Source organism: Bos indicus, chromosome 14, assembly GCF_029378745.1.
Source record: "Bos indicus isolate NIAB-ARS_2022 breed Sahiwal x Tharparkar chromosome 14, NIAB-ARS_B.indTharparkar_mat_pri_1.0, whole genome shotgun sequence".
Taxonomy (NCBI): Eukaryota; Metazoa; Chordata; class Mammalia; order Artiodactyla; family Bovidae; genus Bos; species Bos indicus.
Genome location: NC_091773.1, coordinates 22,059,538 through 22,086,751, shown reverse-complemented (window position 1 = coordinate 22,086,751; position 27,214 = coordinate 22,059,538). Strand labels below are relative to the sequence as shown.

The window sequence follows — 27,214 nt, the reverse complement described above, 5'->3', positions numbered from 1 at the left end:
CAGTGGGCTCTGTTTGTGTCCAGATCAGTCAGTCTTAGACAGGAGTCCACTCAGGACACTCCGGTACCTTGGTCTCCTGGCATCTGCCTTCCAACATTAGCTGGGAGAGCCAGACTTCCCCAGTCTCCCTAAGGGTCTCATCACAGCGCCTGACTCCTGCTTTCTTACCCTCTGGCCACTGTGCTGAGGGCCTTTCTCACCAGCAGAGTCTTTTCCTGGCACTGGCAGAGTCATGCGGAGGAACGAGGATGGGATTTCTCTTTGGGGCTCAGGCTCTTGGAGGTGTCAGAGAAAAGCTGCCTTTGTGAGGGAATGTGATGGCTTTCGAGGCTAACGTGGGAGAAAGGACCCTGTCACCGACCCGCACCCACACTGTGGCCTGGCCTGGGGAGGGCCGCGTCTTCTCTTCGGCAGCTGACAGCAGGACATACAGCTGGTACCGCAGGGTGCATCCCGTGCATCCAGGAGAACGAAAGGGACAGAATATTCTATTTATGTATTTGTTGTTGTTCAGTCGCTCAGTGGTGTCCGGCTCTTTGCCACTCCATGAACTGTAGCACGCCAGCTTTCCTTGTCCTTCACTATCTCCCGGAGTTTGCTCAAATTCAAGTCCGTAAGTCAGTGATGCCATCCAGCCATCTTATCCTCTGTCATTTTCTTCTCCTCCTGCCCTCAATCTTTCCTAGTATCAGAGTCTTTTCCAGTGAGTCGGCTCTTCGCATTGGGTGGTCAAAATCAACCATTAAAACCGTGTGGTCTGGTCTTATTCTAATTGGATCGTTTTGCTACTGTATTTGGACGGGTCACTCACATAAAATTACCATTTTCCTCCTCACCCAAAAGCAGACGTGTTCTGAGAACTAGGCCGGCAGCAGTTCTATAAACACTGTGAGTAACCCTGATGTCCACTCGCACTGGACAGGCGCACCCTTCTTGACCCTAAGTCTGAATCGCCCAGCGGTTCACAGTCAAGCGCCGGGGAGGCCGGGGGCCATGGATGGAGGCTGTGCTTCGGGTGAGCCGCGGGGCGCGGGGCGCGGGGCGCGGGGCAGGGGGCGCGCAGCCGGGTAGGCGGGGCGGCAGGGGCGGGGTCGGGAGAGGAGGGATGTCTGGGGCTCGCGCGCACTCGCGGCGTCCAGCTGTGTTCAGCTGCCGCCGGTCGTGGGAGCCGCGCGCGGAGTGGCGGGGACGCGCTCGGGGGTTGGGGGGCGGCGTCCGCGGCCAGAGCGCGGGGTCCGGGTCTGAGAGCCAGCGGCGCGGGGCTGCGGATGCACGGCGACCCGCGAGTGGGATTCGGGAACGCTGGGTTCCGCGCGGTCCAGCATCGCTGTTCCGCTGCGCTCATCTCCCGAGCCGGAGGTGAGCCTTGGGATTTCGAAGCGCGGTCCTTGGCAGCGAGGGCTCTGCGCTCCAGGGGTCTCTTGTCCCTGGGGTCTCCGGGCCGCAGACTGGGGACAGTTCCTCCCGGGAGCCGTGCCTAGGAAAGGGTGGGGGATTTCAGGCACCAGGGGAAAGGACGGTGCGCTCTCCGCCCCTCCTGGTACCCGCGGCGCGTCTGCTGGCCGGGGTGGCACCCAGAGAGAGGTCCGTGCCCCTGTGCCTCCCTGGGGTCTTCCGGCCGAGGTGGGTATCAGCGGGTCCCAGGCCCCGGCACCGCCGCGCTCGCGCGCTGGCTCGGACGCTGCCAAAGTTCGCTTCCCGGGTCCAGTCGGTTCTCTTGTCCCCGCAGGTGCCGCCTGTCCTCGTCCCGCTGCCGCAGCCGCCGGACATGGAGCCCCCAGTCCAGATCTTCCGCGGTGAGCCGGGCCCCACCTGCTCCCCGAGCACCTGCCTGCCCCCCAACGGCAGCGGCTGGTTCCCGGGCTGGGCAGAGCCGGACGGTAACGGCAGCGCGGGCTCGGAGGACGTGCTGCTGGAGCCAGCTCACATCTCCCCGGTCATCCTGGTCATCATCACGGCTGTCTACTCCGTGGTGTTCGTCGTGGGTTTGGTGGGCAACTCCCTGGTCATGTTCGTGATCATCCGGTGAGCGCGGGGTCCCGGCGCTACAGTGGCCGCAGCAGGAGGGAGGGTCGGGCTGGTCACCAGGACGCGCGGAGGGATGCCAGCCGGGTAGTGGAGACCCCATTCCGTCCCGGCTCCGGAGAGGCTCAGAGGGCGGCCTCTTCGAAGTGAGATTTCCTGGGAGACGTTTTGCTGTGGGACTCGAGGTTCGCCCAGGACGAATCCAAGGGACCAGAGGTGACTTGAAGGTTTAAGGGTGACCCTCCCCTGCGCCCCAAATCCCTGCAGAAAGCCCTTCGGATGGAGATAATGGGGTGTCCCTGCAAGGGACAAAGTCGGTGTCTCCTGGAAAGGAAACTAGTCCAACTGCCTGGCCTTTTGCCCGATTGCCTGCACCACTTTGGAGCACTTTGTTTTGCCCTTGCAAATATTTCTTTACGTAAAATTCATGCCCATGCCCTGAAGAGAATTCGGGATTTCCTGTGACTCATCAGAATGATGTTATGGTTTATGAAGCAAATCCAGTATACTATTTAAGTACCCACATGTGAGCCTTGTAGTACTGACATGCCATCTTATTTGTTTAGAATGCTGGTCACTTTGGTACCGAAACCATCTAGTATTTGGCTCCTAAAGTATGGGTGCTGGAGGTTTCCAAAAATTGTTTTGCTTTTTATCCCCCACCGTGGGAACTGGAGCTTTCTTTTTATTGTTCTTTTGTGGGCGCATTGAAGTCAGCTTCCAATAATAAATACCTAAATATCTGCATATATGCTAATTTTCTGGAAAGTGAAGTGATTTCTATTTTGGCCTCTCATAACAAAGGAAGCAAGAAAAAACAGAAATCCTACCATTGTTTGGATACCCTTTGAGAAATTTCCCTTCCTGGGAGACTTCATGGTTTTCAGCTGCACATTTAAGAGTGAATATGAAGATGAGACGTTCCTGTGAATAAAGGAAGGATGCAAGTCACTCTACTTAGAGGCATAGAAAGGATGAAGAACTTTTTTTTTTTGATCTTGACTTTAGTTTTGAAACATGCTGTTTATTTATTATGAACTTTAAAGACAGAATCTGCAATAGCATGAATCTTTCAAATACCTGTTTCATTTCTCTCTCTCTCTGACTTGGGAATGTCACCTCTTTTATCCTCATCTGTGCTACAGAACTGAAAACCATCTTTTAAGCCTCCAAATACATATTATAAAGCTCTTTTCACCTACAATTAGTGTCTCTAGCTTGGTGACCTTGCTTTCCACAATTGCTTACTGCCTTCCACTGGACTTGTATCAGTGATGAGTACAGGCTACAGAAGTAATATTTTACAAGCAAATTGTTCTTCCAAATCCTTAGTAATTGCAGGGCTACTCTCCATTAGAGAGAAGATTATAGTAACCAAGAGAAAAGAAAAGACAGCTGTACTCTAAACTATAATTAAAATTTCTAGGAGATCTTTGCTACAGAGGCTGTTGTTTTACAATAAAACATTGTTACAGAGAAAGGGGATGCCAGGAGCAAACCCACTCTGTTCCTGCTCCATCATACTTAGGTGCTTGAGTGAAACAGATACACGTTACTGTCACTTGAAAGAGAACTTGAAGTTTTGAGTTTGAGAGGGCTTTTTAAGTTGCTCTATAACTCCTTGTATAGCCCTGCAGTCTAGGATTAAAAAGAATAAAGAATCGTAAAATATGTGAAAAGATAACTCCATGGGGAGCATTAGACATGTCAGAAAGAAAAAAGAGTCACTGTAGATTGACTAGAATTTTTAAGATAAATACAAAGAAATATAAATATAAGCTAAATATGTCTATCTCAAAGACATCCAAGACTAAAGTTTGTGAAAAGGGGATAAATTCAGCTAAAAATGCAAAAAGAGTTATAGAGTTCATGTAATAATATTGTGCATCTGCCCACTCCATTTGATAGTAAATGAGGAGCGAAGAGTTCTATTATCATCTTGGAAAGCCAAATATCAAAACAATAGTTGGCTTAAATCTATAGCAAAGAGCATTAAGAAGCATTTAAAATTTGTTCAGACTGATACAGGGCCAGAGAATTGAAAAATAAAACCTCAGAAGAAAACTTGATGGATTTGGGTTTATTTTGCAAAGGAGAAGAAAGGACTGAAGGTTGGAGCCAGGCATCAGACGCCGTGTGCTCATCAGAACTTAGAGCAGAACCAGAGGGTGGAGTTCAAGTGTGGCTTTTGTGATTGACCTTGGCTGAACAGTGTCACTTGAAAAGATGGAGGATCACTTTTGAAAAGGATGTTATTTTAAAATATTGAACTTGCCTAAGGGTCCTGGTTGAGTTATCTAGGAAATCACCCTAGAGATGGAATTCAGATGCTCGGATGGCGGGGCAGGCACAGGTCTGGGATGGCCATCTCAGACCTGGGAGGACGTGAGGGTTGTGGAAGAAGCATTGACTGCTTGTAGACCTGCCTTACAAATGGCTCTTCCTTCAGCACCTGGAATGTCATCCGGTATCTTCTGAAGATCATCTAATGTTTCAAGGATTTTCCTCCTTTAATGTGTAGCAACTACTACAGTTGCCCAGTGTTAGGGTTCTGTAACCTTTCACTGTGAACACCTTAAAATTTAAGCACTGCAGCCTCCCTCTCTCCAGGTAAAGGAGTTTGTGGTCCTGGCTCAGGAAGGTCTTACCTCAGCCCTTGATTCATGTCTTTGGGTCCCACCAACACCTTGGGGTGCCCATGGTGATCCTCAGGGTCCTAACCCCGTGTTCGCTTCACCTCTCCTGTGCAGGTCACCTGCAGTGAATGCTATGATGCCCACCCAGCCCACGCCTGGGACATTGCCAGGCAGCCCTACTTCTGGTACCTTATATTCCTTTTCCCAGCCTAACCACAACTTCCAACACATATGGCTGTCTCCTCTCTTGGTGAAAACGATTAACATTTAATGAACACCTAATATATGTACTCTTGCCTGGAAAATCCCATGGATGGAGGAGCCTGGTGGGCTGCAGTCTATGGGGTCACACAGAGTTGGACACACCTGAGTGACTTCACTTTCCCTTTTCACTTTCATGCATTGGAGAAGGAAATGGCAATCCTCTCCAGTGTTCTTGCCTGGAGAATCCCTGGGACGGGGAGCCTGGTGGGCTGCCGTCTATGGGGTCACACAGAGTTGGACATGACTGAAGCGACTTAGCAGCAGCAGCAGCAATATATGTCAGGCTGGTAAAGCTGTGTGGTGGTTGGTGGTTTAGTTGCTAAGTTTTGTCCAACTCTTGTGACCCCATGGACTGTAGCCAGACAGGCTCCTCTGTCCATGGGATTCTCCAGGCAAGAATACTGAAGTGGGTTGCCATTTCCTTCTCCAAGGGATCTTCCCGACCAGGGATCAAACCTGCATCTCTTGTGTCTCCTGCTTTAGCAGGAGGATTCTTTACCACTGGAGCCATGTGGAAAGCCCATGGGTATGTTTCCACATACCCATTTAACAGATTATGTTCCCTTAGCTAACGTCCTTTCTTCCTCCTGTCTGTCTTGGGTAAACCTCTTGGAGGAATAACCCCTGCCCATCGCTTTGGTGTCGTCCATCTGTTACTCAATCAGGGCACTGGAGTTTCCTCCCTGATGCTCGTCTCTCGGACGTGTAGGTCTCACGTCCCAGGTGATGTCTCAGGCTGGCTGTCCCTCAAAGTCCATGGGGATTCCACGTGCTGGACCAATCTCACCTTCTCCTTGACTTCCTTCCACACACAATGGGTTTCTTGTCAGTCTCCATCACAGGCTCTTCTTTCCTGATGTGTCCTAAATAATCATCTTTTCCTGAGCCTTCTTAGCTTTCTTTGCACTCTCTTCATATTAGTCAGGATTCAACCAGAAAAGCAGAACCAGTAGGGGATATATGTGTGTGTGTGGAGGGGTTTACTACAAAGACTTGGCTTAGGTGATTGTGGGGGTGGCCAGTCAGGTCTGTAGCCCTGAGGATAGGTGTCAGGAGAGGCAGAACACACTTCCAACATGGAATCTCTTCTTTCTCAGAGAAGCTGTATGCCTTGTAGTTAAGACCCTTTGACTGATTAGACCAGGCCCACCCAGGTACTCTAGGATCATCTCCTTTGTTTAAGATCAACTGATAACGGACTTTAACCACATCTACAAAACACCTTCAGAATAGCATCTTGATGAGTGTTTGAGTATTTGAAGACCATAGGCTGGCCAAGATGGCTCATCAAACTGACCATCACTCTTGATGGTATTATCCATTCTTGTGGCTATAACTGTCAGGGAAACTCTGAACAGTCCTAAACCTGTGTGTCTCTCTTCCACTTATTCATCCCTACTTCACACTCATCTGCCCTCCCTCCTTCTGGATGGTTCTATGGGATTGTCTTGTAGGTTTCTCAGATTTCTAGTGAATCTGCCTTGCTAAGGCTGCCATAACAAGGACCACAGACGGGGTGGCTTAAATCACACAGTTGTGTTCTCTGCTTGCAGTTCTAGAGGCTGGAAGTCCAAGATCAAGGTCCTGGCGGGTTTGATTCCTGCTGAGTGTCTCTGCTTGCAGATGACTGCCTTTTCACCCTGTCCTCATGTGGTCATCCTTCTGTGTGGACATTCCTACTCTCTGTATTCTGATCTCGTCTTATAAGGACACTTGTCAAGTTGGATCAGAGCCCATTTTACCTTAATTTTACCTCATTTCATCTCTTTGTGCTCAGTCGCTTCCGTTGTGTGCAACTCTTTTTGACTGTATGAACTGTAGCCTGTAGACAGGTGCCTCTGTCTATGGGATTCTCAGGCAAGAATACTGAAGAGGGTATTTTTGTTTGTTTGTTTAATTTAAAGAAAAGCTTTACTCTTATAAAGGTATGTTTCTTTTTAAATTAAATGTAAGGATAGTGTTAGTCACTCAGTTGGGTCTGACTCTTTCCGACCCCATGGACTCTTTGCCACCCCATGGCCTTGTAGGCTCCTCTGTCCATGGAATTCTCCAGACAAGAATACTAGAGTGGATTGCCATTCCCTTCTCCAGAAAATGTAAGGATAAGCCAGGAAAAATTATTAGAAAAAGTTACAGGAAGCAGAAAATTATTTGGTCCTTGATCGTATAAGTTGTGCCTTTTCTTATTAGTTTTCATTAATTATTTGCTATCACAATAAAGACACAATAAAGGGATCAGTCTTCTGGTGACCTTGTCTTGCTCGTAGAAGACTTTGGCTTCCCTGTAATTCAGCCTGGGCAGTGTTGGAATATCCCCAAAGGGGTAACTTTGTAAGGGGTGTATTCCAGATTCTCTTAAATGTTAAGGGAGCCGACTTAGATCATGTCACCTGAAGACATGCAGGGAGACGTGAGAGGAAAGACAGAGGTGCGTAGTCGTCATTAACTACTCACTGCTTCCTGTTCAACTGCAGGCTTACCTTAGGCTTTGATTAGAAAAAAATAAGTATGTTGTAATTTATCCTGATCCTCTCTTGGAATCAGTGCTCAACATTTCCTTTAAAGCAAGCATAGGAAAGATAATTTCAGAAATTATTTTCAGAGGAGCCTATCTTAAATGTCCCAAAGTAATTTTACTGTTTGACAAGCTCTTAAAAGAGAAAATTGGCTTCACTGCCACTGTTTACATGGATTAGCTAAATGAGATTATTTTCTTCCGTGTGGGACATGTGGTCACGGAAGCCCAAATCTTCATGGAGCTATTTCAGAGATCAGAGACTGCACAGTTGCTTGAAAAGGAAGGAAGGAGGAAAGGAGTAAGGAGGGGAGGGAGGGAGAAAGAAAGAAAGAGAAAGGAAAAAAAAACAGGAAAAAATAAAAAGAAAGAGAAAAACAAGCAACGTGGTTATCAGGTCAGAGCTCCCAAGATTTAACAGACTCAGGCAAAGTTGTAGTCTTTAAAATCACTTTTGGATGGTGGTGCCAATACAGTTTTTTTGGCGCCCGTCTTAGCGTTATTTTTAGGAGGGACTGACTTCTCGCTGGGAAATGGCAGCTTCTATCCATTTTCTGCCCAGCGATGTCTTTAGGCAGCAGGCAGCATCTTCATGAGAACTGGGCAGTTGGCATCGCCTTCTCCCTAGGTTAACCTGTGGAGACACTCAATTGTTGCTGCCCTGCTTCATGGGAGATGTGCCTCTATGCTCAGCTAAAAACCTAAAATCGTATGTCTGCGAGATGGTTTCCTTTGTAAGATTTGGCTTTTGTGTTTCAGAGGTAGAAGGTTTTACAGGCTTTATAAAATACCGGGTTAACAAAAGATGGTTTCAGAATAACACTCATGTATTCCTCAACAGAAAATCAGCCAATGTATTTTGTTTGTTTCTCTCTTTGGCTGGAATGCTGGCTTATATCTTAAATAAGGAAGACTTACATGAGAGGAATGGATTTTAGGAGTGGGGATAATATTGTAAAAGGCTTATGCCTTTTTATTTGACTCACTCCACTGACCAAGCAAGTCAGCATTTAAATGAAAAATGAGAAAAACATAAAACATGTGGATGAATTGAGATACCCCAAAGGAATTGATCTGAAGTTGAGCGGGGAAGCCTTCAGACTAAGCATGGCTGGACTTACGTGCCTTTAGAGATAGGCTGTAACAATCAGAGCGATTTTCCGAGATTCTGTTGAATATTAATTCTTCTAAGTTCACAGCACAACTCTAAACTCTGCTTTGCTGTGTTGCTTTCCACCTAATGCCGGGGGCTCTTCCTTTCCACAGAAGACAGAGCAGGAGAGTGACCTTGTCGCCTCTGGGTGGCACCCTGTGGCTCACCTTAGCTAAGTCAGTTTTCGGTATTAAAATGGGAAAATAATTCCAGAAGTCTACATACGTCTAGGTATCCAGAGAGTTGTACACTAGGAAACACTGCATCCGTCATTTGAGATTCGTAGTAATAGTTTTCTACCTGCTGGTGTTGTTTAGTCACTAAGTCGTGTCCAACTCTTTGAGACCCCATGGACTGGAGTCTACCAGGCTCCTCTGTCCATGGGCTTTCGCAGGCAAGAATACTGGAGTGGGTTCCTGCATCCTTCGTGATAAACTCTCACCCTGTGTGCACTGCTGGACACTCTGGACAGTACCTCCTGGGGAACAGGGCTGTGACTCCAGGGAGGGGAGCACTTCCTGGGGCCCGGGCTAAGGCAGTGAAAGCACTGCTTCAACACTGCTTCCTCCCCTGCCCCACAGCACCCTCAAGGACAGCCCACCAGGGCCTGAGAAGGTGTCTGTCTGCCTTCTGACTGCACCTCACTGCCAGCCTGGTACTGGCAGTCCCAGGAGTTGGGGCTGGGGTACACCCTGCCCCCTCCTCTGTTCTCCTCAGAGCTTTTGCTCAGCCTGTGGTACAGTGTCAAGGGCCTGATATCTATGTGAATACGATACCTTTAGAATACTATCAGTTGAGGCTATTTCAAAGTCGGATCATTGGAGAAACAGCAGCTCAAATTCCCTTTTTTTTTTAAATCACAAGCTACTGCCCTTTAGTGAAGAACCATAATTTCAGTAGTAAACAATCTAAAAGGATGTTTAGCCAATTCATTGAGATGAACTGGAAATATCTAGATAATTTAATGAAGCAAACTTATATATTTTTTAAAAAGTTCCCCTGAGAATTTGCATCGATACAGCTGTCACATCTGGCTATTTTATTTTACTTTTTCAAATTTTGTTTATTTATTTAGCCAGGTCACATGGCATGTGGGATCTTGGTTCCCTGTCCAGGGATTGAACCCATGTCCCCTGCATTGGAAGCACAGAGTCTTAACTACTGGACCACCAGGGAAGTCCCCAGTGTCTGGTTATTTTAAACATAAAATCTAGAGTGCTGTGTATCTGGAAAACACGCCCAGGGGGATGAATACGTCATACGGAGAAAAGATGCTGAAGCCCACTCTCACTGTGCTGTCCCCCCACCACTGGTTAAAGAGGGGTGTCTCTTCCCTGGGCCTGCAAAGCCTCCCCTTCCTGAGTTTGGTGTGCAGGCCTTGCGTCTCTTGGCCCAGCCCCGGCTTGTGGGGTGGCGGCCAGCTGCCCGTGGGGCAGGTCACACTGATGTTTTCATCAGATCAGCGTTTGTTCAGGTGCTTTCTGTTGGCCAATAGGTATTTGCTGTATTAAAGGATTCTCTTCAGATAATTGGCCAGTAGGATGTTTGCTTTTTTGTGATGTTGAAGCCGAGATTCTGTGTCTACTCAGAAGGCTCACATTTTACTTTTCCCATGGTCTCTCGAATTTGAGGAGATCACTCACTTCCTCTTCACTGAGTTCCCTCTCCTGAAAGCCACGGGCTTTGCTCATAGACAAGCTGAAACACCATAACCTGCGTGATGGCCTTTGTCTACCGAGGGGTCACATGCTGTGTTTTGTGTTGATATTCCCTTCTGGCTCCGGCTCTGCCTCCTCATGTCAGATGCTTCCTGCCCTCACAAGGTGCAGTTAACCACACTTACCAGAATGTCTCTCAATCTTTAGCTGCTGGAAGGAACGGAATTCCGAGTATCCTGTCATTTCTCTGGTACAGTTTCTGACTCCTTAAGAAACTTTGGAATATGGCCCTCAATTCCTTTACTTATTAGAAATTACATTCTCCTCCTGCCCTCAATCTTTCCCAGCGTCAGTGTCTTTTCCAGTGAGTTGGTTCTTCCCATCAGGTAGTCTATTCTTCTGATTTGTGTTACAATCTTGACTCAATTAATTTAGAAGATCCTGGGGGCAGGATCTGTGTCAACTTGTTTTTCAGTCGCTTCAGTGTCCAGGATGCTGCTGTGTATGGAGTAGGAGCTAAGACTTGGTGTTGAAATGATAAGAAGATGTGGCTGGGGAGGGAGCATGAGCCAGCTGAAGAGTAGAGAGGATGTCAGCCTGGCAGACGAGGGCAGGGATGAGCCACAAAATACCAAAATCCACAAAACCAAGAATGTGTCTGTGTTTAAAGATATATGGTGATTAGCCATCAAGATTAAGGGTTTATTATGCTGCACCAAAGCTAAAAAGCAGCTCCTGATTTAAAAAGCCTCATAAAGTTAAGGAAAAACACTGGGGCAGCACACCTCAATAGTAAGGGATAGTAATGCTCCAAGAGTAAAGTCTCTACTTGGATTGTCTGCACCGGGCAGGTGCAGGGCAGGACAGGAAGCCATGAGCCTGCAGTGTCACAGGGTCAGTTCCTCCCTCGACAGCCATGCTCTCCTAGAATCTCTGCCTGGTGATAGGTTCTGAGTCAGTTTCTCCTGCGAGAGCCTTGCTCTCCTAGAATCTCTACGTGGTGACATTGGTTCCTGAGAGCTCCACAGATTCCTTTGTTCCCCTTGATATCACACCAGCATGTATGGCTACCAGTTAAGAAGCCACTCAACAAATCTCTCTGACAAGGACTCAAGATCTTGAGTTTATGTGTGATGGGGAGATTCTAAGCTCCCGGGGACACCATCCATGACCTTGCCCTGTGCTGACTTCCTCATGGCTGGCACCCTGGGCTCCCTCCTGATCCTTTCGCTGGCCTGCTTCCTGCATCTCACCGTTGTTACCAGGTTTGTGACACTGGCAAGTTTGGCGGGTACAGCCTACACACTTTGCTCTCTTAATGCCACACGCTCCTGCAGCGTGTATGCCAAAAAGTGCAGCCGCCCGCTGCCAGCCCACCCCCAGCTGCTCCACACAAGCCAAGAATTCCCACTCACACAGTGCCATTTTACTTGAAAGACTTGTGAGTCTTTGTCAGGCAGCATGGATGAAATGGAAAGTGATTTCCTATCTGATTGTGGTGAGAAAGCTTACTCGTTTATTTCCGCCAGCAGACAGATAATAATTGAAATAACACATGCTGTTCTGTTCTGGTTCAACGCAAACAATACCCATACCCAGGGGCTCAACCAGGTTGTCTTTGAGGTGGGGGAAGGTCTTAAAATCCTGTGTTGACTGGATCCAGTCCAGTGGAGCACATAAAAGACTTAATATATATTCCTTGTACTCATAGTCTATTTGTTGTTAATACTTGTACCTGTTGAGTTCTCCTTTTCAGGGTTGTAGGCTTGTAAGCACGTGTCTTCCAGAGCCCTGGAGTGGGGGCTAAGACCTGCTACTCCCTCCCTGTCCTCCCACAGGGCCCTTCCCTCTCTGACACTAGAAAAATCAATTTACTCTCCTGAGTCTACTTTCTTCAGCCATATTAGGGAAAAGGCATACATGCCCTGGGCAACTCAAAGAGCAGTTGTTGTGAAAATCAAATAGGATATGTAGAAGTCAAAACACTGGGTGGGCTTTGTAAGTTATGAAGTGCTGCAGAGATGCAAGAATGTGGGCATGAGCTCAAATCCCTGGGTCTGAGTTCCTGCAATGCCTCTTCTAACCATGCGACTCTTGAGACATTTACAACCTCCTGCGGTTCTCAGTGCCTCGTTTCTAGAGTGAAGATGCTGGTACCCACCACGTAGAGTCACTGTGAGGACTGAGTGGGATACGGCATGTGGAGCGCACAGCAGAGTGTGACATAGGGAGTGTTTGGAGATAAACGGTTATTACGATTAGTGTCATGAGCATGATCCACCTCATGCTCAGACATCGGATGTCAGCAGATGCAGGGGTCTCCACAGCAGGGGCTGCCAGCATCTCCCTCCGTCCCTGGCAGACACCTTTGGCCCTCGGGCTGTAACAGAGAGCTCCTCCAGGAAGTGTATGGGGAGAGATTGTTTCTTGGGGAGCACCAACTTCCACTGCAATTAGTTTAATTGCGATCAATGTCATTTATAGACATGTTTGTTGCAGGTAGTCATCTGTCTCATTCTGAGATCTGATGACAGGGTTTGAACTCTTTGAAAGTTCAAGGCTTAAGCAATTTCACACATCTAATAAAAATATTTTTGAAAATCTCAGGGCAAGTTATCATCCAGTATTTTTTGACTACCTGAAAGACACATATGCTATTTTATTGTAACTCATGTGTCTTTCTATTCATGGTGTGCTAGTACGTAAGGTTGCAGGCTTTATTTTTACTTTTATCTTTCCTATTCAAGCTGAAATGGGTAAATACAACCAGAGGTGTTAACTACAAACTGTGTTCCCTTCTGCTTCCTCTGGTAACTGGTAGCTTCCACCCATATTAGAGCAGGGAGAGGAGCTGGAAGCATGCAATAAATTCCAGACAAAATCCAGATCAGGTGCCTTCCCTTGGTTATCTCAGGACCACTCTGAGATAAGTGTTAAGTTTCCCATTCCAGGGCGGGGAAACTGAAACTCAGGGTTTTTAGTGACCTCTCCAAAGTCTGTCAGTTGGAGGGAAAACTAAGGACTAGAACCCAGGTCCACCTAAATGTGTAAGGCAGAGAACATCAGTCTAACTTTGTAAAGATAGAGGAGAATATCATGTTACAAAACCTGAGAGCAGAAGTCACAGGTGTTGCTGGCTCAAGTCTTTGCTGGTATTAGGGATTGAAAGAGTAAGAGGCTGGGTTGTAAGATGCATTTTTCAAACATAAAACCATATTTTTAAGAAGACAGTATTTGAACAGATAATGTTCCCTAGTGGCTCACATGGTAAAGAATCTGCCTGCCATGCAGGAGACCTGGGTTCAATCCCTCGGTTGGGAAGATCACGTGGAGAAGGGAATGGCATCCTGCTCCAGTGTTCTGCCTGGAGAATCCCATGGACAGAGGAGCCTGGTGGGCTACAGTCCATGGGGTCGTAAAGAGTCAGACACGACTGAGTGACAAACACACCCTCCTACACCACTCATAGGACTGTGAATGGGTGTAGCCACTGTGAATAATCGTATAGAGTTTCCTTAAAAATTAGAGCTGCCATGTGGTCCTGCAATCTCACTCCTGGGCAGATATCTGGAGAAAACTCTAATTTGAAGAGATGCATGTACCTCAGTGTTCTTAGTAGCACTATTTATAATAGCCAAGACATAGAAGCAACCTAAATGTCCACTGACAGATGAATGGATAAAGAAGACTTGGTTTATATACACAATGGAATATTACTCAGGCATTAAAAAAAAAAAAAGACAGCACAGACACAGAGATCCACAGATACCACTGATAATACTTTATAGCCCAAGCAGAAGTCATTTTCTGTAATCAGCTCCTTACAAATAACCTTCAGTTAAACTCAGGGTCCTAATATGGAAAAAAGTCTGGCTCCTTGAAGATACATGGGACATGGTTGAATTAATTGTGATTAGGTCCACAACCCTGAGGTGTGTAGAAAATCATTTCCCTATGGATTTTCTCACCATATCTTAGCATCTGCCCTCAGAAAACCTGCTGAGGTAGTCTGGAACATTTCCTGCCCTATAGATCCCTGGGGAAGCATTCTGTAAGTAGAACAATCTTATTAATTCAGTTTTAATAGAAGAGGCAATGGTTCTAAACTTCATGTGAAAATGGAAAGAAGTAATTTGGGCTTAAAGGCAATCTTTCTGACTTATTTTGAAATTTTCTGTTCCCTCAGTTGGAAGATGAAACAAATTGTGTGCTTCATAAACCTCTCAAGATGAAAGTGAAAGGAACATATTTATTTCTCACATACCATACCAGATTATGTTTCATGCTATACTGTGTATAAGAGAACTCAGCCTGTTTGTTTGTTTTTTTTTACATAACACATTTAAAATTAAAAGCTGTAGGTCACTGGTTAAAAAAATCTACACTTGGTTGTGTTGTAGTCATTGAAATGGAATTATTTTAAAAATAAAAAACCATTTAGATTTTCAAAAGACATAATTACAATGATTGATTTCTCAAAGTAATCTTAAGGAAAAGTTGGGTATGTTTTATCTTTGTTTTACACAGTGGAAAAAAAAAAAAAGCATTAAAAAATAATGAAAGCCAAGCAATCTTGTGTAGGATTACAATGTTAGTCACAAAATAAAGACCTATATGACACACAAGTTTGTTGACAAGATCTATATGTATATTTATCCACTTGTCTATCTATTCTCATTTCTTTTGTTTTGTTGTTTTTAGTTGCTAAGTCATTTCCAACTCTTTGTGACCCCAAGGACTGTAGCCTCTTGTGTCCATGGGATTTCACAGGCAAGAATAGTGGAGTGGGTTGCCATTTCCTCCCCCAGGGGTTCTTCCTGACCCAGGGATTGAACTCGCATCTCCTGGACTGGCAGGCAGATTCTTTACCACTGAGCCACGAGGGAAGCCTACTTGTTTCTTGTGCTGTTGTTCAGTCCCTAAGTCATGTCCGATTCTTTGCGACCCCATGGACTGCAGTATACCAAGCTTCCCTGTCCTTCACTATCTCCCGGAGTTTGCGCACACGCATGTCAGTTGAGTCAGTGATTATCCAACTCATTTTTTTTACCCTTTTACAATTAAATAGATTTTGGAACAAAGCACTAGAATAAAAGCTAAATAAAATTGGAAATATTTGCCCATTTTTCTACTACCCCCAATGTCTGCATGATAAATACATAAAGAATAAGTGGATGAAACATTCAGTAATCGAGAGAAACATTTACCTCGTGAGTATGGCATGAAGATGGAAAGAAATGATCTTGTTTCTTGTCTCTTAGATACACAAAGATGAAGACAGCAACCAACATCTATATCTTCAACCTGGCTTTGGCAGATGCACTGGTGACCACAACTATGCCCTTCCAGAGCACGGTCTATTTGATGAACTCCTGGCCCTTTGGGGATGTGCTGTGCAAGGTGGTCATCTCCATCGACTACTACAACATGTTCACCAGCATCTTCACCTTGACCATGATGAGTGTGGACCGTTACATCGCCGTGTGCCACCCCGTCAAGGCTCTTGACTTCCGCACACCCCTGAAGGCGAAGATCATCAACATCTGTATCTGGATCCTGTCTTCATCTGTTGGCATCTCTGCCATAGTCCTTGGAGGAACCAAAGTTAGGGAAGGTAAGGGTGGCTGTTTCCATAAAAAAAAAAAAAAACAAAACTCTGTGATTTATTTTGTCCTTGTTCATAAAATAAAAAAATCATTGGAGTATAGCTGATTTATTGAAAAATTATTGAAGTGTGGTGTAGTTTCAGGTGTACATAAAAGTGATTCAGCTACATTATTTCATTTTTAGAATGTAGCTTCTAGTTATACAAACTCTTAATTTGGGAGTGAGTAGGACTTATGTACAGAAGAAAAGCCAAAAGCCAACAGAAATATAATGCCTAAATTCATGGAAAATGAGAAAGAAAACAATTTGCATTCCTTCCTTTGTCTAACACAAGATGGGATGATGGCGTGGCCAGAACACAGACACCATCCTATCCCCTACTTAGAAAGTGCTTATGGAACCTGGAGGGGTGAGGACAAAGTAAGGAACCACAGGCATGTGGATTTTTAAAATACAATTTTGTCGCATCCTGGCAATTCTAAAATATACTTCGCTCTTCTTTTTCCTCCCTAAAAAGGGTCCTAAGTCATTAAAGTCATAGGCTGCCTCTTCACTCTTTTTCCTAAGGGGTTAATTTCCATGGCAACTTTATTTGTTGGTGGTTGTTGTTTAATCACTAAGTCATGTTCGGCTCTTTTGCAACCCCATGGACTGCAGCGTGTCAGGCTCCTCTGTCCATGGAATTCTCCAGGCAAGAATACTGGAGTGGGTTGCTATTTCTTTCTGCAGGGGATCTTCCCAACCCAGGAATCAAATCCATGTCTCCTGCATTGGCAGACGGGTTCTTTACCATTGAGCCCTCAGGGAAGCTTTCTTCTGAAGGTAAGTCAGTCAAAATCAGGTTCACAATGGATGACAGTACAGATGAACGAAGCCATCAAACTTTGGACTCATTGCTTTTCACCCCATGCAAACAGGACTTGATGTTTTCTCTGTATTTCCAGGACAGTGCTTCTGACTCTGGGATGCATGTTAGAATCACTTGGAAGTTCACCTTTAGAAAAACTCTGCTGCCTGGGTCCCTCTCTGGAGGGTTCAGTTTAATTGATCCGAGGCACAGTCTGGGTGTCAAGAGTTTTAAGATTTCCCCAGATGACTCTGACCTATAGCCAAGGCAAGAACTTCTGCTCTAGGAATTTAGCTTTAATAATGAAAGATAAAGCTATGAAAATATCTTTGTTTTAATATAAATTCACTGGGGTGAGGGGAGCTATTTATTGCCTTAGCAGGTGTCTAAATGCTCCAGGTTATGAGAGAGGTTCATGATACCTGTGAGTACAGATAAGCAGAGACTTTCCAGGTCATAGTGGAAAGGCAGGTGCTAAAACCATAGCTTCTCCTGCATGGTACACATTTTCAAATGAAGCATAATCTTTTTTCTTTTAAAATGAAGTTACAGTGTAAATACCACAGATGTTAAGCTATAATACTTGATAAATTTTAAGAAATGCCAAGCTTTATTAGAGAACTTTAAAATATGATTAATTACACTAATTACATCACAATATGATTAATTTAATTACTATTTAGTATTAATTACATTAATATGATTAATGGATATGAATTTGAGCACACTCTGGGAGACAGTGGAGGACAGTGGAGGACAGAGGTGTGCTGCAGTCCATGGGGTTGCAGAGAGTCGAGCACAACTTAGCAACTGAACAACAGCAACAACAATTACACATAGGATTTTGCTTCTTCATGCACACAACACATGAAATAAAATTGCAGGAAACTCTTCTGAGCCTTAGGGGTTGGTGTGTAATAACTTAGGTTCAAAAGGAGATGCTCCATGAACATGAGAAGACTGGGGTTAATAATAAAAGAAGAGAGATTGTTTTTCCCAGGGCAAATAAAGAATTGATTTTTACATTTCACATTATACCTGTTGACTTAACCACTACTCCTGTAATTGTTGTCAGAAAATGACATTCTCGAGGAATTGGGTTTCAATTAGGTTTTTTAAAGGAAATAAAGATAGATGCAGGTTTTCCTGGAAGGAGTTGCTGTAGATGAACATGTGCAGATATGATGGAAGAAAAGACGCACCAGTGTCACCAGGGGATTAGTTTGTGCAGTAAATAGAGGAGGAAGGAGTGAAAACTAGTCTTGTAGAAAGGCTCCATCCTTTCTGTGTGTCTTTTATTTTGTAAAGCACACTTGTATTATGTGATGAGAGAGTGTCTCCAGGCCCGCTAGCCTGCTCACTGTGGTGTGCTGCATCACATGCGTGTCCAGATCCTGGCAGACCAAGGAGTCCTTTAGGTCATCTCCATGCCCTTGAGGCAGAGCTGACTGGCACTGGTGATTCACAGAGTCACGGTTGTGGAGAAAACTCGATGAAAGGAGCCAGGTGTCAGTGCATTAGAACACAGCCACCTGGACAGGAAGTCTCAACCCATGCATCTTAAATGCTTGGATGCATCCATCTGGCACTTGACTTTTCTCTAAGGAGGCTTTTCTTTAGCCCCAATCTCTGTATCTGTTATTGGTCTAATCAGACCAATGTCTGTGTCTTCAGATTCAGTCTGGTAGGCTGTATGTTTCTAGAAGTTTATCTGTTTCTTCTGAATTGTTCAATTTCTTGGCATATAATTGTTTAGTGTCACCTTTTATGATCCTTTGTATTTCTGTGTTATCGGTTGTAATGTCTCCTCTTTCATTTATATTAATAATTTTACTTATTTGAGTCTTCTTTCTTCTTAGTGTAGCTGAGGTTTTGTTATTTTTATTTTTTTTTTTTAAAGCTGTTTTTCTATTGTTTTCCTAGTCTCTGTTTATTATTTCTGATTCATTCTTTCTCATTTCTTTCCTTCTACTAACTTTGGGCTTAGTTTGTTCTTTTTCTAGTTCCTTAATGTGTACAGTTAGGTTCTTTATTTGAGATCTTACTTTTTTCTTCATGTAGCTATTTATCATTATAAACTTCTCTCTGAGAACTGCTTTTGCTACATCCCATCAGTTTTGGTGTATTGTATTTCTTTTTCATTCATCTCAAGCAATTTTTTATTTCCCTTTTGATTTCTGTTTCCACTCCTAGGTTTTTAAGACTGTGTTGTTAAATTTCTACATATTTGTGAATTTTCCATTTGTTTCCTGTCATTGGTATCTATTTTCATGTGGTCAGAAAAAATACTTGATATGATTTTGATCTTCTTAATTTGTTAAGACTTGTTCCATGTCCTAACATATGATGTGTGTGTATATACATATATGTATATATACATATATGTACTGTAGACTATTTCATGCACACTCAAGAAGAATTTGTCTCCTGCTGCTCTTGAGTGAAATGTTTTGTGTATGTCTGTTAAGTTCATTTTTAATTTTTTCAAATCTGGCATTTCTGTATTGATTTTCTATCTGGATTATTTGCCCCTTGTTGAAAGAGTGATATTGTATCCCCCTACAATTACTGTATTTCGATCTATGTCTCCCTTTAGTTCTGTGTATATATACTTTGTATATTTGGGTATTCCAATGTTGGATGTATCATTCAGTTACTAAATCACTACTTAAGTGATTTAAATCATTAAACATTTTTGAGTTCCTACTACATGCAAGAGAAAGCTGATTCTCAGAGCTAAAAGATGTCCCCAAATTAAACATCAGCCCTTATGTTGCCTTGATTATCTTATCAAATTACTCTTCCATAATGACTACTGCACTGAGTCCATATTTTCAAGGATTTCCATGTGGTATTCATTTGTTTATTTAACAATTTATTCTCCTCAAACACCATATGTTCCTGCCTCCTTGTGTGGCAGGAATTGAATATTATTCAAGGCAGACTGGGTCCCTACCCTAAGATAATTTACATTCTGGATAGAGAGAAAAACACTGGGAAAGGCAACATATTATTACAAAGAGCTACTGTCTGGTTTCTCTCTGGCTTCTGTCTTTGAATAATGATAAAAAAAATACAATGAGTATAGTCTGCTGCTGCTGCTAAGTCGCTTCAGTCAACTCCGACTCTGTGCGACCCTATAGATGGCAGCTCAACCAGGCTCCTCTGTCCCTGGGATTCTCCAGGCAAGAATACTGGAGTGGGTTGCCATTTCCTTCTCCAGAGGGTAGTATAGCGGGAGAATACAAATTTCAGAGAAGAGGACTATTCAAATGGATCTGCCTCTGTATAAATGTGTTTTTTACAATTGTATTTACTTATGTATTTATTTCTGGCTGTGCTGGGTCTGCACTGCTACGTGGGCTTTTGTCTAGTTGTGCCAAGCAGGGGCCATTCTCTAGATGCTCTGCACAGGCTTCTCTTTGTGGTGGTTTCTTTTGTTGCTGAGCACGGGCTCTAGGGCAAGCAGTCTTCAGTAGTTGCGGCTCCTGGGCCCTAGAGCACAGGCTCAATAGCTGTGGGGCACAGGCTTAGTTGCTCTGCAGCATGTGGGATCTTCCCAAATCGAGGACTGAACCCGTCTCTCCTGTATTGGCAGGTGGATTCTTTACCACCCAGCCACCATGGAAACTCTGTATAAATGTCTTTAAAGTGACATTCAAGCTGAAGTCAACCACAAGAAAGACACTGTTGGAATACACAGAATTTAAGCAGGAAAGAAAAAACCTTCAAAGAAGCCAGATTGCAATGTGCCATCCTAAAAAGTTGTTTAATAAATACATTTTGAACTATGATTATAGTGGTGAATTTTTTAAAATGTGATTTTAATTGTTCTTATTCCCATAAATACTAAAGCAAAAACTGAGAGATGCTTGTTTGTTTCTTTTAGTCTTCCTAGTAATAGTACTTAGGACAAGAGCTTTTTAGGGAATCAAAAATTATAAGTTAATCTGGGAGTTTTCATTTACTATTGGAAGGTTTGATCTGGTATTTAGTTGATAAAAATGACTCTGAAACAGTCGTCTTCATTAATTGGCTGAAATGATTGTATTCTTTGTGTTTTAAAGCATGTCTAATTGAAATTCTAAGATAGATTTTGTTTTACAAAGGAATATATGATTAGGAGCACATTAAGATGTTTTAGAAAACATGATTAATAGAGCTGTTTCACTGCTTGAAAAGTATCCTTGTGCTATTTTTGTAGCAGATTTTCCAATGTCAGAAGACACGTTTTCATTATAAAAACTACACCTTAGTATCATTCATTGTTTCTTTATCTGTAAGGAAGAATCAGGGCAAAAAGAATTTAGCCTGCTCTGGGCTCAGTGGCTAGAGCTTGGGGAGGGTGGGTGGCCTCTGGGAAAATATTATAAAAGGTACTTGTCCTGAGTCTCTGCTCTTTCTAATATTATGGTCACACCAAAGAGAATGCTGTCCAGCAAAGAACAGCAGAGCAAAATAAAGTCATTTTCTAAGTAATCATATATTTGTTTTCCCTGTTACATAGTCAACGTTGGCAAAAGTAAAAAACTGATTCATGAATTTCCTTGAAGATGATAGTACTGACTCTCTTCTTCCTCCTCCCCTTTCTTCTGTTTCCTTTCGTCTCCTTTTCTCCTCCTCCTCCTCTTTCTTCTTCAAAAGTTTCCTCATGTTTCAGCAATGATTTTAATCACAATGAGTACCACTGGTTCTATTAAATCACAGCAGCTGGGTGATATTTAGACAAATTTTGTTTACATGCTTGCTGCTAAGTCACTTCAGTCGTGTCCGACTCTGTGCGACCCCATAGACGGCAGCCCACCAGGCTCCCCCGTCCCTGGGATTCTCCAGGCAAGAACACTGGAGTGGGTTGCCATTTCCTTCTCCAACGCATGAAAGTGAAAAGTGAAAGTGAAGTCGCTCAGTTGTGTCTGACTCTTAGCGACCCCATGGACTGCAGCCCACCAGGCTCCCCCATCCCTGGGATTCTCCAGGCAAGAACACTGGAGTGGGTTGCCATTTCCTTCTCCAATGCATGAAAGTGAAAAGTGAAAGTGAAGTCGCTCAGTCGTGTCCGACTCTTAGCGACCCCATGGACTGCAGCCCACCAGGCTCCCCCATCCCTGGGATTCTCCAGGCAAGAACACTGGAGTGGGTTGCCATTTCCTTCTCCAATGCATGAAAGTGAAAAGTGAAAGTGAAGTCGCTCAGTCATGTCCGACCCTCAGCGACCCCATGAACTGCAGCCTACCAGGCTCCTCCGTTCATAGGATTTTCTAGGCAAGAGTACTGGAGTGGGGTGCCATTGCCTTTTCAGGTTTACATGCTTATGGACCTACATAGTGATTTCCTGTAAACCACTTAAGGTTTTTCTGACAAGTTGGCTTTTTTGTTAAGTCGAACGGCTGGTTTTGCAATATTTTATCATTTATTGCAGATAGGAGAAGGAAATGGCAATCCACTCCAGTATTCTTTCTTGGAGAATCTTGTGGGGGCTACAGCCTCATGGGCTACAGTCCATGGGGCGCTAGAGTCCAACATGCCTTAGTGACTAAACCACCACTAGCTTTTATTGCCAGAGCCTTAGATCTGGGAGAATTGTTAATACATGGGTGTGCAAGTAAGTACTCCTGCTGTAAATTAACAGGGTAGCTCTCCTGAAAATAGTCGGCATCAAACCAGCCTCCACAACTAGATAATTCGTACTGCTGGCTAATCTTATTTACTCTATAGCAGTGTGTTTGTTACCAGTGAATGGTAACCTTTCTGACTTCATTGTTCTATGTGTGGGAAAAAAAAAAAGATGGTTAATACTCACGGCCCTCATTCCTAGCTTGGTGATCAGCTTCAGGTAATATCACCTCGCCATAATTGGACCTTTGTAATGAAAGTAATTGAAATCCACATTTGAAACCCTTGGCTAACGGATTTCCCTTTTGTGGGTTTGTTCCCTCCTGCAGACATGGAAGTCATCGAATGCTCCCTACAGTTCCCAGATGACGACTACTCCTGGTGGGACCTGTTCATGAAGGTCTGTGTCTTCGTCTTTGCCTTCGTCATCCCCGTCCTCATTATCATTGTCTGCTACACCCTCATGATCCTGCGGTTAAAGAGCGTCCGCCTCCTCTCCGGCTCCCGAGAGAAAGACCGCAACCTGCGGCGGATCACCAGGCTCGTGCTGGTGGTGGTGGCGGTCTTCGTCGTCTGCTGGACCCCCATCCACATTTTCATCCTCGTGGAGGCCCTGGGGAGCACCGCCCACAGCACGGCTGCCCTCTCCAGCTACTACTTCTGCATCGCCCTGGGCTACACCAACAGCAGCCTGAACCCCATTCTCTACGCCTTCCTTGACGAAAACTTCAAGCGGTGTTTCCGGGACTTCTGCTTTCCCATTAAGATGAGGATGGAGCGCCAGAGCACAAGCAGGGTCAGAAATACCGTTCAGGATCCTGCCTACGTGAGGGAGGTTGATGGGGTAAATAAACCAGTATGACTAGTCATGGAGATGTCTTCTTATAGTCCTCCGGGTAGAGAAGAGTTCAATGATCTAGGATTAACTCAGATTACTACCGCAGTCTGAGATGGAAAAGGAGAAATTTTAACAAACTTTTAGAAATCTTGTGGTTCTGAGATTGCAAGATGCAGGCTGTATTAGTGACTCAGGTCAGTGGAAACATCAGGGCCCTAGGAATGGAGCATAGGAGATCTGAGCGAGCAGATGCAGCCCCTTCTAGGGCAGAGAAGCGGTGCTGACTCCCAGTTCCTTTGATGACCCAAGAAATAAGCCTTTTTCTTCTGGTTCCCTACCTTTAGTTCAGGACCCATTCTGCTGAGATTTACCTAAGCAACGTGGTGTCAAAAGCTCTATTTGGGAAAAAGAAAAATGCAGTGATTTCAGAGCTTCGTGGCTCTCCAGTCCGGACACAACTTCAGACAGCAATGACCTCAGTAAGAAGAAGACCCCTGTCCAGGGCCCTGCCCAGCTCACTTTATGCCGAGTGGACATGCATTTCCTGAAGCTGCATGGTGAGGATTTCAGCTTAAGACCCCACCCCTGGGGTGTCTGCTGTTCATGTGTAGCAGAAAATTATCCTGATGTTTACGAAGTTATTTAAATATACAAAAGGTATTTTCTGACATCATTTAATTTCTTGAAAACTATGGTTGGTTTGTTTCTAGCATGCTCTTCAGACAGATAACCTCATGATAAAGCATGTCCTGTTGTTAAGAGACACAAAGTGGTTTCAATACCACAAAAAATATGTACAGTTTCATCTGTAAATAATAGTATACGTGCAAATAAGGAATGGGCTTGTCTTCCCACCAAGTGGCTTCCCTGGGACATGCTGATGAAATCCTGAGTCATTTAGGGCTGATGCAAAGATGTTTCATTGATGCCTAAGCTTTTGTCTGGGATCAGTCATGTGTCACATCCTCTGAGTCCCTGAGCACTGTCAGCCCTTTAACAGGGCTCAGAACTCATATGTTAATGAATCAGGAAATATTTAACTCACTCCCAGGTGGTAGCCTTGGCAGAATCTAGTTTATAAGCAGTATCTTTTTATGAACATATCACTATTACCAGATTCTCTCTGTTCATGGAAGGAGGGCATCTTGCTCATGTGAATCTTGAGATACTATTTTGTGGCTTTTAGCCGGAAGTGAAATTGATCCTAATTGTGGGGGAATGAGGACATTATGTCACTCTCGGTGCTGGAACATGGCTGGCACAGTATTCCGCGAGGAGCACACCTGCTGAGGATAATGCTGGCAGGGGGCACATTTAGAGTAATTTTGCTAGAACTTCCAGATAATGTATAACTTCTTCCTTCTTTCCCCTGAAACTTATGGTTTCGAGGTAATGGCTTTTTCTGCAGTTTGCCTGGGCAGAAGAAAGGGCTAATTTAGAAATAACACCCATCTCTTCTTTAAGCCTGTATGTTAGGGCAACACCCTCTGGAATTTATAGCAATGTGAAACGTAACTACAGACATTACTACGTCTTCAAGATGTGTTCACTGTGGACTTTCTACTGTGTGTACACTCTACGTTTGGAAATGTACCTTGCATGGGAGGTTTTTATGTGGCTCCAGAATTTCATCGTGATGTGTGTGCTGAGTCGCTCAGTCAAGTCTGACTCTTTGCCACACTATGGACTGTACCCTGCCAGGCTCCTCTGTCCATGGGATTTCCTAGGCAGGAATACTGGAGTGGGTTGCCATTTCTTCCTCCAGGGTTACTGTGATGATGTGTTTTGTGTTCCAAATTTTCACAACACCTAACATGGATGGGTGAAGACAGCAGGGCAAGGTTTTCCCTGATGAAAATGAAGTGTTCTTTTGAGCATTGCTTACATTTCATTGATTTTCTTAGGTGTCCTTGTATTCTTATAACTGAAAGCACATAGGAATGGCCTGAATATTGGTTGGCTTTCACCCTGTGGCTGAAAGTTCTTACCATCCTGTGGGAGGGATATTTACATGGAGAGTAGTTCCAGGAAGAAATCCTGCTGATGTGGGAAATAGGAAAACCTCCTTAAATTCACATTCCACGTGTCCTCACAGTGTCTTGCCATGACTGGAGTCTAAATGTTAGACTGAACATTGTGTAGCTCTGAGCATTATGTAACTCTTCATGTGTGAGTCTGCACCCCAGGAGAGAGAGATACAGCCCTCAGTGCTCATGAGGTCATGGTGTTCTAAGCGTCTCCTTTGTCATAAGTACGTTTGTTCCCAGACCGGAAGAGGAGAGGATGGCTGTGTCATTTTAGGGCAGGACTTTAAAGAATGATCAACTGAATCACACTTGTTAGGAAAAGTACCACTTACACAGATGTATTTCTTTGTCAAAAGTGTGTATGTGTGTGTGTGCAAGTTGAGTGTATGTGTGTGTGTGTGTGTGTGTGCATGTACCATGTGTGACTATGTGTGTGTCTGGGTCCCATCTCTTGATATTCCTGTCTCACATCACAGCAAGGAGTGCAATATCTGCTGTGTCTCTTTAGGACCAGAAATGCGTGTTTCTAACCTTGAATTCAATGTCCTCCATGAATTCTTTCCTCCCTGGTAAAATCTTCTTGGAGACAGGACCTAGTGAAGGGTCAGGAAAAATGCATAAAAAGGAAACACCTTACAGCCATGAGGATAAAAAAAATTCCTGCAATTCTGACCTGAAGGAGATTAAGAACCACCATTAGTGTCTTGGATTACTCTTATGAATCTGGATGCATCCCCTATGCAAAATTTGAGTCAAAACTCTAGGCTTAATATTAAAAAGGAAGCATAGTTTGGAAAGATAGTTTTCAAAAATCAAGGAAAATTCACAAAAGTCTTAAGAAAATGGTTTCATTTCATGATGCATTGCTGAGAAATGAAGTCCTTAAATCTGCATAACTGTTATCCAGGCAATTTATAGATGCTTTCTCTAGTATTGGGGCATAAGATAGGTAACTGGAATAAAAGGAATACATCAGCTGGCTTTAAATTAGAGCTTTTTAAGGAGAAAACTGTGACAGGGTTGTATGTCCATTCATTGGGGTTTATTTTCCAAGCAAGAGCTGTTTGGAAGATTCAGAATAAATAGGAAAATCTTATCCCCAAAGGCCATGAATCTGCTTGCCCTAAGGCAGTTTTCTTTTCTGAGACAGGCATATTTATATATTCTTTAATGTATATGATTTCTATCTTGTACTTTGTGATGATTATGCATTGTATAGATAATTGTGTGCCTTGCAAGAAAATAAAAACTGTACCTGCTAAAGTCACAGCCTTTCCATTACTGTGCTCAGTCATCTGCTCTTTAATGGCTTTAATGATGCTGCACTTCAGCAAGAATGATGCTCACTGAGTCTCCAAAACATAAACTGTTGCTTTAATTTTCCATCCACAACAATGTTGTGGACAGTTAATGGAAAAGAACAGAACAGGTGGGAATCTAAACAGTGTGCGATCTTAAATTCTGAAACCCACTTAGGGCTTTCCCAATAGCTCAGTTGGTAAAGACTCTGCCTGCAATGCAGGAGACCCTGTTTGATTTAGGGTCGGGAAGATCCTCTGGAGAAGGGATAGGCTACCCACTCCAGTATTCTTGGGCTTCCCTTGTGGTTCAACTGGGAAAGAATCTGCCTGCAATGCGGGAGACCTGGGTTTGATCCCTGGGTTGGGAAGATCCCCTGGAGAAGGGAAAGGCTGCCCACTCCAGTGTTCTGGCCTGGAGAATTCCATAGACTGTCTGATCTATGGGGGTGCAGAGTCGGACACGACTGAGTAACTTTTACTTCCACTTTTACTTTATCAATCACTTAGGAAAATGCATTTGTTTCCACAGTAATGCAACCATGATTCCAGAATCGATGCATACTGCCTTCACTATGAAAAGCCACTATTTCACTATGAAAAGTATGTGCAATTCAAACTCAAGCTGTTCCACCAATAAAAACATGAAAAAATCAAATACTCCTGGAAACGCATGCAGCTTCTGTCCTGCTTCCAATGAAATTCACTGTCATGAATGGTCTCTAAACCTCAT

General features: G+C 44.1%; 1 protein-coding gene across 2 annotated transcripts; it reads left to right on the top strand.

Moving 5' to 3' along the window:
- Nucleotides 1–1,258: 1,258 nt before the first annotated feature.
- Nucleotides 1,259–26,450, top strand: OPRK1 (opioid receptor kappa 1). 2 transcript variants are annotated; one of them, XM_070802533.1, is made up of 5 exons: nt 1,259–1,359; nt 1,730–2,025; nt 15,513–15,865; nt 16,588–16,680; nt 22,648–26,450. In XM_070802533.1, exons 2-5 carry the CDS (start codon nt 1,769–1,771, stop codon nt 23,178–23,180), a joined length of 1,236 nt encoding a protein of 411 aa, XP_070658634.1. In that variant the 5' UTR covers nt 1,259–1,359; nt 1,730–1,768; the 3' UTR covers nt 23,181–26,450. The 2 variants fall into 2 exon arrangements, with proteins under 2 accessions (XP_070658634.1, XP_019829703.1); XM_019974144.2 differs by lacking the exon at nt 16,588–16,680.
- The last annotated feature ends 764 nt before the right edge of the window (nt 26,451–27,214 follow it).

Excerpts from the sequence above, each read along its gene's own strand:
- OPRK1 (XM_070802533.1), top strand. The coding sequence starts at position 1,769 with ATGGAGCCCCCAGTCCAGATCTTCCGCGGTGAGCCGGGCCCCACCTGC. Across the intron at positions 2,026-15,512 it reads GTCATGTTCGTGATCATCCG|ATACACAAAGATGAAGACAG; the intron begins GTGAGCGCGGGG and ends CTTGTCTCTTAG. Across the intron at positions 15,866-16,587 it reads AGGAACCAAAGTTAGGGAAG|GGGATCTTCCCAACCCAGGA; the intron begins GTAAGGGTGGCT and ends TTCTTTCTGCAG.